Source organism: Dipodomys spectabilis, unplaced genomic scaffold (assembly GCF_019054845.1).
Source record: "Dipodomys spectabilis isolate Male_0828 unplaced genomic scaffold, ASM1905484v1 ptg000085l, whole genome shotgun sequence".
Lineage (NCBI taxonomy): Eukaryota > Metazoa > Chordata > Mammalia > Rodentia > Heteromyidae > Dipodomys > Dipodomys spectabilis.
The window spans coordinates 8342139-8354715 of record NW_024870762.1 but is presented as its reverse complement, the minus strand read 5'-3'; the positions used below and the strand labels follow the sequence as shown (position 1 = coordinate 8354715).

The window sequence follows — 12577 nt, the reverse complement described above, 5'->3', positions numbered from 1 at the left end:
TCCTGTAGTATTTAGGAGAAAAGGAAAAGGAAAGGCTGACAGAAACACATTCCAAAACATGCAAACGTTCCATGGATTAATGCAAATAACTTCATTTATTTTATTTTGTAAAAACTATTAGTTGTTTTACATAATCTCTAGGTAGCAAACGAAATTAGAGCTCTTAGATGTAAAAGATTAAATCTTATCCAGGCTTGAAGAGGAAAAGTGAACTTGGTCTGATGGGCAACTTGCAACTTTATAGCAAAGTGACACAGATAAAGTAGCTTGCAAAGTCAGTTGAGATCATTCCTTCTTCCCAGGTCACACAGCAACTGTAAAATGCAACCATTTGAATGCCACCCTATTTGAGTATGACCATTTCAAACCAATAATGCCCCCAATGGACTTAACTACACACAGTCAACGTTAGGTATTGCTAAAATAAACCAACTCTTGATTAAAACAGTACAGAATACCTAGGTAATCCCCTTTCCCTGAACTACCTTGATAAATATCAACAAATGCAGAAATGATTCAGGCTTCTCTCAGTGGTTCTGATGCGCACAAAATGGGAATTTAATTCTCTCCTAATGACCCTCAGGCACTAATCCAGAGTTCTTCTAGGGCACCCCTCCTACCTGGTGCAGAGGGGTTCTAACACTCTGACATTTGATGACTAGAACTCGATTGGCTGATTCAGTTTTAAGTGCTGTATCATAGCTGAAAAGGTAACACAGTTTAACCTAATATTGAGGACCCAAAATCCACTGAATATTTGTCAGCAGTAAAAACCATAAAATCACTTGAGGTAACACAAAAACTTAAGGTGTAGGCATCAAACTTAAACTTTGACGCAAAATGTAAGTAGGCCAGGCATATTTAACAAAACAAGAGCTACTGTGAAAGTTATTGAAAGGCGTTGAAATGTTGAAAGAATAGAATTACAGAACTTTGGGGGAGTATCATGAATCAAGGTGTCTAAAAATTTTGAGGGGAATACGCTAGGTAGAATGTTTTTTTTTTTTTTTTAAAAAAAACATAGTTAAGGTCTAGTTAAGGACTTGGAAATTCAATCTGTCACTCTGATTTGGATATGTTAAATGTGCTGGCTTCAATGAAGTAGATAGGTTTTTGCTATTATAAACTCAATCATACATAGAAAAGTTTAGATTTGTAAACATATTTTTCAAGAAGGCATGTCAGACTATAGTGAAACATTTCTACACACTGTCATGTAGAACAAAATAGAGTGCTTTGGACAAAAGATAAACCACTTCATAGAACATGACTGTGTTTACACTGCAAAATATGTGATTTTTTTTGCAGATGCCTATTGTCATTGTTAACAGTTTCTTAAATGTGGTGTTGGCTGGGTCCAAGATTCTCTGCCTATAAAGTACGTTATGTCTTTGAGTTTTTTCAAGGCAACCATCTTCCTTTCTACATCTGGGCTTGGCATTGTAGGGAACAACTTTATTCTTTTGAATTATATGCACATGTTTAAAGGTTCCAAGAAGAAATCTGTACATTTTGTATTCATCCACTTGGCTTTTACTAACATCATAATGCTTCTTTCGAAAGTGATACCAACAACAGTAGCAGCCTTTGCCATGGAGAACTTCTTAGAGGATATAGGTTGTGTGATATCTGTTTACCTAGAGAGAGTGACTCGAGGACTTTCCATCTGCACCAGCAGTCTCCTCACCCTGGTCCAGGCCATCACCATCAGCCCCAGAGACTCTGTTTGGAGGAAGCTAAAGCTTCAATCTACATGGCATATCCTTCTCCTATTGCTGTTCTTTTGGATTCTCAATTCCTTGATATGCTTGTACTTACTATTCCACATAAAAAATATCAGCAGTATGAACATATCCCAACCTAGTGTAAGTGACACCTATTGCTATTTTGTACCAGACAACTTGATAATGAAATGGATTTTTCTTACCCTCATGGTCTTGAGGGATGCTGTGTTTCAGGGTATCATGGGTGTGGCCAGTGGTTACATGGTATTTGTTCTCCACAAGCACCACCAGCGTGTTCTCTACCTGCAGAATTCCAACTTTCTCTACAAAATTTCTCCTGAGATGAAAGCTGCTTACAGTGTTCTCCTTCTCATGCTTTGTTTTCTTTTCTTTTACTGGACAGAATGTGCTTTTTCTGTACTTTTAACTTCTTTCTTAGAGAATAATTTCATGATGCAAAACATTCAAGAATTTCTGAAAGTTGGTTATGCCATACTCAGTCCCTTTATACTGATTTCCAGAGATGGAAATCTGGCTCATTGTTAGCATAGAATATCCATTTTATGTAAGTTCCATATCATGGATTTTATCGCTTACAACGATTTCATGTTTTCTGTTTTATCTGTTTGGTTTGTGGGACGCAAATAGAATCTGGCCCTCTATTGAAAGAAATTAGGTTAGTGGGGTCATAATCAATAGAATGTCATCACAGGTTTCTAGAATTTTTGTGAATTCAATGCATGTTAAACAAATAAATGAAAATGCAACAAATAGAAATTTGTCTATAGAAATCACTGATTAGTGCTATTACACTGCTCAATGAACAGTCTGTCGTTAGTAATCGACAAAACAGCTGGGAATGATTATTGTGGTGAAACACTTTGTGTTTTCAAAAATAATTTTATTGTTTCTATTATTGTGTTTAAAGAGGAGTTAGCATTTCATAAGTGAAGGGATGAGTACATTTCTTTCTTTTTTTTTGAACAACGTCACCCCTTCCTTTACTTTCTACCAGTTTGCCTCTCTCATACCTTCACACAGCTTTTGTTGTTGTTGTTCTTTTTTGGAATGAAAAAAACTTGTATGGAATGCATAGTTATCATTACAATATATTAAGTCAATCATTTGGGGGGTAAAGGTGCCATTCTTAGGGCTTGAGCTCAAGTGCTTGGGTGCTGGCCCTAAGCTTTTGTGCTCAAGTCTAATGCTGTACCACTTGAGCCCTAGCTCCACTTTTAGTTTTTTGATGTTTAGTTGGAGATAAGAGTCTCACAGACATTCTTGCCCAGGTTGGCTTTAAACTGCCACGCTTAGAATTCAGACTACTGAGCGTGAGCCACTTACAGGTGTGAGCCACTGGTGCTCAGCTCTCAAACGTCACTCATGTTTAAGAATACATAACTTGTTTCACTCATTTCACATACCCATAATAGAAAATATGGCGCTGATGGACAGAGACTTAGACTCCAGTATTAAATAGTAAACATAATTTTTATTACTTCTTTAACACTTATTTTGCTAAATTTTCTGCCATTTTTATACTTGAAGTCTTTTGTTTGGGAAAATGTCAGATTGAGGCCAGCTGCTGACATGTATGTTCCTCACACACCAGCACTCAAATGCCCAACACTCTTCACTCCATTGTTAAGAATGCCTCATCTACATGTTTTTTTCTGGCTCTGTATCTATTTGTGTGTTTGGCTTGCATTATACCCACACAAAATTGGTGTTAGTAACATTATCATGTCATACTCTGATGTTTGAGGGTTTATGGTGTGATTGGAGATGTGCAGTATGGTGTTTATCTTAGTGTCAGAGTTTTCCTGTGACAGGCTTTTCTTCATCTATGCTACAGGAAATAAGGCCAAATAAGAGGTCCTCAACTAGGTACCCATTATCATTCCAAAAGGAAGGAATATGAATCCTTGAAGAAAAATTAGAATTGACAGCAAACGCTGAATCATGAAGAGGAGGTGGTTAGCACTAAAGAAAGTCTCCAAATGGATAAGGTGCTATTTTGTGATGGTAACAAAAATTACTGAAAAAGAGTATGACACTTAACTTCCTTAATTGAGCATTATTACATTATCTTCCAGATATTAGAGTTGACATTAGGAAGCCAGAGCTCTGGTGGCTCATGCCTGTAATGCTAGCTCCTCCGGAGGCTGAGATCTGAGGATCACAGTTCAAAGCCAGTCCAAGCAGGAAAGCCCATGAGACTCTTATCTCTGAGAAACCACTCAGAAAACAGGAAGTGGTGCTATGGCTCAACTGGTAGAGCACTAGCCTTGAGCTGAAGAGCCGAGGGACAGCACCCAAACCCAAAGTTCAAGCTCCACAACCAAAAAAAAGGAGTTGAGCTTTGGAAAAGTAAGTCACTTCTACAATCATAAATTCTGATGCTAAGGCATAGAGAAGACAGAGAGAAATGTGAGTTAAATTGTTACACATAGCCAGGTTCTAGTGGCTCACACTTATAATACTAGCTACTCAAGAGACCCAGGTTGAGAAGTCTCTGGTCTGAGGTCAGACAGGAAAAAAGTTATCAAGATCCTATCTCAACCATGTGGCACATGCCATAATACAAGCCACCTTGAAGGTATTAGTGGAAGCATCAGGGTGCAAGGGCCAGTTTCTTTTCTTTTGTTCTCATTACCTGATTTATGTAACTGTAACCCCTGCATACATCACCTTTACAGTAACAGTTAAATAAAAAAAATCAAATACAACAACTTCTCCTACAATGATGATGGTAATCACAATCATAACCATGGCACCCAAGTAAAAACAAAAGAGTATCTAGGGTAGAACAATGGTAGTAGGGTAGAGAGAAAAAAGAAAGGATATTGAGGCGTGAAGGGGAGTGAAGGATGTCACACATACATAGGCAAATTTGTATTGTGAAAGGGGGAGAAATAAAAGCCAGTGAGGCAGAAAACAATTCCCCAAAACTCTGAATGTGAGAGCAGAAACAAGGTCAGAATGAGAACAAAATGGGCAGAGTGAGCTGGTTAGAGGTACGCGGTGTGCATGTATGTAATCACCACAATGAAATCCCTTGGTATTATGAATATATGCTCATTCAAAAATAAAACAAGTATTATAAGTTCATATATTTCTAAGTTAGTGCAGTGAAATAGCTTGATTATGCTAATCTTTTTACTTCTCAGAATTAATTCTTTATTAGTCTCAATGGTGAGATGCTAATTTACATTTGAATACTTTTAAATAAGACTTTTGTGCCTCATTTTTTTTTTTTATTGGATGTAGGTGTAATATAGTATTTTAGCTTTAAAGGGCAAACTGCTCCAAAATGATGGTGAATGGAGAATGAAAAAAAGAAGGAAAGAAAGAAAGGAAGAGACAAAGAGACAAAGAAAGAAAGAGAGAAAGAAGGAAGGAAGGAAGGAAGGAAAGAAAGAAGGGAGGGAGGAAGGAAGGGAAAGAGGGAGGGAAAAGAAAAAGAAGGAGCAAAAATAGGAGGGAGGGAGGAAGAAAGGGAGAGAGGGAAGGAAGAGAGAAAAGATAGAGACAGAAAAACAGAGAGATTGGTTCTGGACTTTCATAAGGAAAACCCACTGTTTTGCATAAGGGCAGCAGGCATGGATCAGTAGTAAAGCCTCTGCTAGCAAACATGAGACCCCAAGTTCAAACCACAAAATACCCAAAACAAAAAAAAATATTTAAAACAAATCTTGGATATGAGACAAAACTCCATTGGCTAACAGACACCCCGCACCTCCTTTAAACGAAGCCTTCCTCTTAGTGATAGTTCACAGTAATGCAAAAATAATAAATTGAAAATCTGGAAATGGAAACTTCAACAACTCTGGTAACAAGGAGTAGGGATATAGATTTCAGTACTGTCAGTCAAATTAACCTAAAAGACACATGTAGAATATTTTATCATAAAGACCCACAAGACACATTTTCTAAGCAGCTTATAGATTGTTAACAAAATAAACCAAATTTATGGGATAAAGCCAGTCATCACAGATACAAAAAAAACCCATATCTCAGCCCTTTTTTATTTTTATTTTTATATAAAAGCTTTCATTCCTTATCTTCCCTCCCCTCCCCACCCAGCCTTGTGAGCTAGCCTCAGATAGCCATCCTTTTGCATATGGCCTCCCACTTAACTGTGAGTGCACACCTGCAGCACAACGCCCAGCTTGCTGAATGAGATTGACACTCACTAAAATTTGCCTAGGAAATCCTACCACCCTTTTTCAAAAGCCTTCCTCTCAAGTATCTGGGACCACAGATATGAGCTGCTGGATTTCATCAGACTGCAGTAGAGTATACCTGGAATTCAGCAGCAAGAGAAATATAAAAAAGTATGCAGAAGAAATAACACATTTTTGAATGATCAGTGAATCATTGAAGGAAGCAGAAAATGATAAAATCAAATAGAACTGAAATCACAAATGTATAGAAAATCTCACTCAGGCCCATAGGTAAAAATTGTCAATAAAATACTTGAAAACAGCATGTCAAAAAGACCATAGAGAGAGGAAAATAGAAGAGGTGAAGTTGTTGATTTTGTTCCAAGTGCACTCTACACAAGAATGGAAATATCACATAACTTCCTTGTAATACACATAAACGGTAGCTCAAATATGAATTTTGTAAACCATACAGTGTGATCAAACTGGTTTCATTCTAGTGAAGGAAAGATTTTTCAAACATATGGAATCATAAATATAATGTACCACATAAACAGAATAATGGATAAAACACATAATCATCTCAATAAATACAGAAAAAAGCCTCCACTGAAATTTACTGTCTTTACATGATAAAATCTGTGAAAAAACAGGAATGGAAAGGATGTACTGTGACATAATAATGATTGCATATAATATACTTTTAGCTAATATTTGACTTAGTGTAGAAAACTGTCAAGAGTGAGACAAATATGTCTATTCTCTCTGTAGTTATTCAATATCATCAATAATCGTGCTAAGAAAGGGAAGGAAAACAATATCACTCACAATAGCACACCCAAATACCTGGGAATAAATTGATGGGGTGAAAGTCTCATATAATTTTAACTACACAACCATGTGGGAAGAACTTGAAGAAGACAATAGAAGATGAAGACTTTCCATGCTCATGGATTGGCAGTAGTCATGTGGAGGGAATGGCTATATTACTGAAACTAATCTACATTTACTGCAATCCACATCCAAACATCAGTGTCATTTTTCATAGAAATAGAAAACTCAGTCTTAAAATTCATGTGGCATTCACAACAGAACTCAAATAGAACAAACCTGAGGACCAACAGAAATGCTGACTTAGAAATGGACTACTCAGACTGAATAAGAAAAAAAGCTTGGTAATGGCACAAACAGACATACAAACAATGAGATGGGAACAAAATGGAATTCAAAAGAACCAGAGTGAAAGGGAAACAGAAAATAATAGCATAGAATGTTGAGAAATGTACCCGTAGACCTAGAGTTGTCTGGTTTTTTTTTTTTTTTTTTTCACTTTCACTTGTTTATTGTTTTTTTTTTTATTGTAAAGCTACTATACAGAGGGTTACAGTTACATGAGTGAGGTTATGAGTACACTTCCTCTTGAACATTGTTACCCCCTCCATTGTTTTCCCCCTACCATCCCCTCCCTCCCTCCCTTCCCCGAGGTTCTTTTTTTTTTTTTTTTGATTGTGATTAAATGATTACATAATTTCAAAGTCACAAGTTCATTCTAATTTCCCTGGAGCAAATTGTCTACCACAGTCTGTAATATATAACAGTGTTCACATGTTATATACCATATTTGTGATCAGCAGCATGGGGATATTTAGTAGTGGTTCAACCAGATGAGCGGGAGTTCTTTGTTTCTTAAGTCCTGTTAGTTTTGTCGTTTCACCTAACCTTTTGGATTTAGCATCCACTTATCAGGGAGACCATGTACCGTTTGTCTCTTCGTTCTTGGCTTACCTCGCTCAACATGATTCCTTCTAGCTCCATCCATTTCCCTGCAAATGCCATTATTTTGTCATTTCTAATGGCTGCATAATATTCCATTGTGTATAGATACCACAATTTTTGGATCCATTCATCTGTGGTGGGGCACCTAGGTTGTTTCCATATCCTAGCTATTGCGAACAGTGCTGCAATAAACATGGAGGTGCACGTGTCCTTGTATATTGGTTCCTGTTGTTCAGGGTAGATGCCTAGAAGTGGTATGACTGGGTCGTAAGGGAGGTCAATCTTTAGCTTTCTAAGGACCCTCCAGACTGCTTTCCAAAGTGGTTGTATAAGTGTACATTCCCACCAGCAGTGTAATAGGGTTCCTCTTTCTCCACATCCCCTCCAGCATTTGTCGTTGGCTGATTTGTGGATGTGGGACATTCTGACTGGGGTAAGGTGGTATCTCAGGGTTGTCTTTATTTGCATTTCCTTCACCACCAGGGATGATGAACATTTCCTCATGTGTTTCTTTGCCATTTTTATTTCTTCATTTGAGAAGTCCCTCTTTAGTTCCCTTGCCCATTTAGTAATTGGATTGTTAGGTTTGGGAGGGATTAGTTTCTTGAGTTCCCTGTATATACAGGATGTTAACCCCTTGTCTGATGTATTGCTGGTAAATATTTTTTCCCAATTAGTTGGTTGTCTTTCTAGCTTAGTTGCGATAGATTTAGCTGTGCAGAAGCTTTTTATTTTAAGGTAGTCCCATTTGTCGAGTCTCTCTCCAACTTGTTATTTTTATTATTTTCAAATCCCTTTTGGACTGCCAAAATCAAACATCCCAATTTAGAGTTTAGAATTCTTTTGAGCATTGTCAGGATCAGAACTTGATCCTGAACACAGCCACAAATTGATTCAGTAGTTCTAAAGTCATATTTCTAGGAAGTGCCTCCTTCGTATTTCTGGCCTCAGAAACCTGCCCCAAAGAAGAAGAATGGAAATCTGTAGGCTCTCAGACCATCTCAACAACACCCTGTTTTAGTCAAAGAAAAATTAGCGTTGCCAATGAAAATTTGCCTGACATCATAATTCAAAGAATTATCAGGATTACTCACCTAGTAGCTGTGGTGCAGTGGAAGCCTTGGTCAGTTTTCTGCCAAGCTGAGGCCTCCCAGATCCTATTTGTATCACACTGATGCGTGAAGCTCTTGGCTTTCATACACTGCCAGACTTTAAATTTTCTCAGTGTGTCCATGTCAGAGAGAAGCAAACTCTGTAGAATTTCAATCCCTGTAGTACAACTTTTCTTCTCCCTCTACAATTAGTACTTATCATTGTCTCAGAAGTTATCTTTGGCTGAATTGGGACTTAATTATTTTAATAGAAGGCAGTGAAGTGGAAAACTGAACAGCAACTCAGGTGTCCAGAGCTTGTGTCAAGTGTCTTCAAACTTGTTTTCACCTGCTCCAAGTTGCAAGCTTGGAGCAGAATGGGACTAGTTCCCAAGACAGAATAAGTCACTTTCTTTTCTATCTCAAGTCATTCTGTCAACAGAATATAATAAAGCTGGTCACTATTGGGGACTCCATATTTGAGCAAGTCCTTTCCAGTTCCTCAACAGGACTAGGGGTCTTGAGACATGCCTCCAATGCAACATTTTTCTGGAAGATTGGAGATAGGGTCCACAGAGTTTTCTGTTGGCATACAACTGACCCCCTCCAGATTCAAGTCTCCTAATTAGGACAGAGATGTGAGGCACTGGTGCATACTTTCTAAAATTTTTATTTGTACAAAGGAGGGGGGAAGTGTTTCTATTTTGACCTTTCCATTTGTGCATAAAATATGTTCCAATCAAACTAACCTCTTCCGTTTTTCTTCACCTGTTCAATTGATAAAGAATTAATAGCTGGAAACTTGCCTTGAACTGAACAGCTCAGGAACAGCTCCTAGGCTCAGAGTTCAAGCCACACAACAACCCCAAAAATAGTAACTGGGCCTGGTCGCTCATGCTTGTAATCCTAGCACTAAGGAGGCTGAGATCTGAGGATCACATGTCAAAGCAAGCCCAGGCAGCAAAGAGATTCTTTCCTCCAATAAACCACCAGAAAATTGGAGGTGGTGCTGTGACTCAAGTGGTAGAGTGCTAGCCTTGAGCTGAAGAACTCAAGGACAGTGAGCACACCCTGAGTTCAAGCACCATTACCGGGGAAAAAAATCAAAATAAACAAAGAGCCAAAAATTAAAAAATTAAACAGGAAAATATATTAAAATTTAAATACCAAAAAATTAATACAACAACAATTAATGGAATTAAAAATAGGCAAATAACTTGAACAGACAACTCTTAGAACTAGAAGTCATTGACAGATAAATGAAGAAATGTTCAACATCCATATCCATAAAGGAAATGAAAATAAAAACTACACTAAGATTCCATCTCACCAGTCATAATGATTATCATCAACAACAAATAGCAATAAATACTGTCAGATTGAAGGGAAAAAGAATCTATTGACACCTGGGTAGAATGTAAACTAGTGCAACTATTATGGAAATATGTTTTCCTTTGCTGATATAATAACAACAAATGGGACTCAAAGATTCAATGAGATCATCATTGTCTTATCAAAAAACCAATTCTGAAAGGAAAGTTCTGTTATTTATCTACACTGATGAATAATGCTTCCATTATTTATTCTACTACCCTGAAGGAACACTGAGAATAAATATACACACACAGGACTGAATTTTATGTAAAGGCAGCTTTTTTCCCAACAAAGTTGGAGCAACACTGGGCTGGGCTGGGAGGCAAAATCATGGTCATTGTTTCCCATTTTGTGTATCTTGAACACTAAAGAGACAAAAAATACTGTGCCTAAACCAATAGAACATCTCTTAATAGCATGTAAATTTTCCATTATCTGATGTTGAGTAGGGAAGTCCAGACATAGAGGGATTGAACAAGTTTTACATGCTGTTTATTAAAGTAAACAGAAATTGAAAAGTAGATATAATTAACTTTACCTGGGACAATGGGTAGCATTTCTTTATCCTTTACAGTATTTGTTTATGAAAATTATAAATTCTTTCCCTTCATGTTTATATCTATGCTATGTATATGCACATTATGTGTGTGTGCCATGTGTGTGTATGTATAAAAGTTATTAAATTCTGTTGGTTTAACAATACGGGATGTTTTCCCCAAGGTCCTGAAACTCTCTTTAGAGCTGTTATCCTCATGGAAGACTTTGCCAAATTGTTCAGTATTTGCATAAAGGAAATAGCTTAACTTCATTGAGTACTTCATTTCAAGTTGTCAAATCAACCCTTGTCAAAAGATGTGAAGAGTGTATTTTTTTTTCTCGGTTGTGGGGCCTGAATTCTGAGCCTGAGGTCTGTCCCTCAGCTCTTCATCACCTCAGCTCTACCACTTGAGCCACAGAGCCACTTCTGGCTCTTTTTGCTTATGTGGTGCTGAGGAATCAAACACAGGGCCTCATGCATGCAAGGCAAGCAGGCTACCACTGAGCCCCCTTCTGAGCCCTGATTTTAGTTTTTTGAGCAATCTCCATAATGATTTCTTTAGTGATTATACTAATTCACATTCCCACCAACAAACTATGCAGAATCTTTTTTTCCTGCATGCACATCAGCATTTATTGTTTGTTTTCTTGATAATAGTGATTCATACTATGGTGAAATAGAATCTCTATATTTATGACATGCATTCCTTTTACAACTCAAGATGTTGAACATTTTTCAAGTGTATAGTTACCATTTGTTGTTTTTAATGCTGTCCATTCATTTGCCTAAAAGTTAATTAGATTATTTGATTTTTAACATTTAGATTTTTGGACTCATATATGCTAGATATCTAGCGGACTAGAGATTAGCAAAAAAAGACATTAACCGATACTTGAAATTATCTATTACATCTGTTTGTTTGTGTTTTTAATTTGCTGTGATTCAATTAGGAAATTCTTGTGCTTATTTTTTGTGCCTGTAGAATCCCGTTCATGAAGTCATTGACTTTCCTATATCTTCTAAGCTTTTGCTGTTGTATTTTCAGTTTTAAATGTCTCACTAAGGACATTCATTTATTCATTCATTTATTTATTTATTTATTTATTTATTTATTTATTTTTCTTCTGGTGTGACGCTTGAACTCTATGGTTGGGTGCTGTTACTGCGCTCTTCAGCTCAATTAGTGCGCTCTACCGCTTAAACCACAGTGTCCCTTCCAGTTTTCTAGTGGTTTATTAGGCATAAGAGTCCCATGGACTTTCCTGCCCAGTCTTGCTTTGATCCGTGATCCTCAGATCTCAGTGTCCTGAGTTGCTAGGACTAAAATGTAAGCTACCGGCGCCCGATTGGGCTTTTAGTTTTATTTTCTTCTTTAATTGTTATTATTTTTTTATTGTGAAAATACCGTACAGCAAGGTTACAATTTCATGAGCAAGGTGATGAATACATTTCTTATCAATCATTGTTGCTTCCTCCTCCTTTGTTTCCCCTTCCCATCCCTTCCCATCGTCCCCCCCTCCAAAGCCCCCTCTACCCGCCACAAGGGCGAAAGTTGTAAAGTTCGTTTTCGACATAACGACTTCCACATCTCATTGTTGCACTGGGTCCACCTGTATCCCTATTTAAAAATTTGTTTTTTCCCTTCCCCTTCACACATTATACCAACATCAAATACAGTGAAAGAGGAGTTATACCGTGGGGGGAGGGACATACAAAGCAACAAAGAAATCATCTTATTATTATGTAAGAAACAATCACAAGAGAGAAAAACCATTTGAATCCTTATCTTGGGGTTCATTTCACTTAACAACTTATCTGACCGTTTCTGCTTGTCTCAGACATATACTAGTTATTGCAAATAAGGGAAACCATTGGACCTGTTTCTTTGGGCCTGGCTTACTTCACTTA

At 37.3% G+C, this 12577-nt stretch overlaps 1 protein-coding gene across 1 annotated transcript; it reads left to right on the top strand.

Annotated features, from left to right (window-relative positions):
• The first annotated feature begins 1385 nt into the window (after positions 1-1385).
• Positions 1386-2270, top strand: LOC122111249 (vomeronasal type-1 receptor 4-like). The gene has a single exon (XM_042683968.1). It carries the CDS (start codon positions 1386-1388, stop codon positions 2268-2270), a length of 885 nt encoding a protein of 294 aa, XP_042539902.1.
• Positions 2271-12577: the final 10307 nt, after the last annotated feature.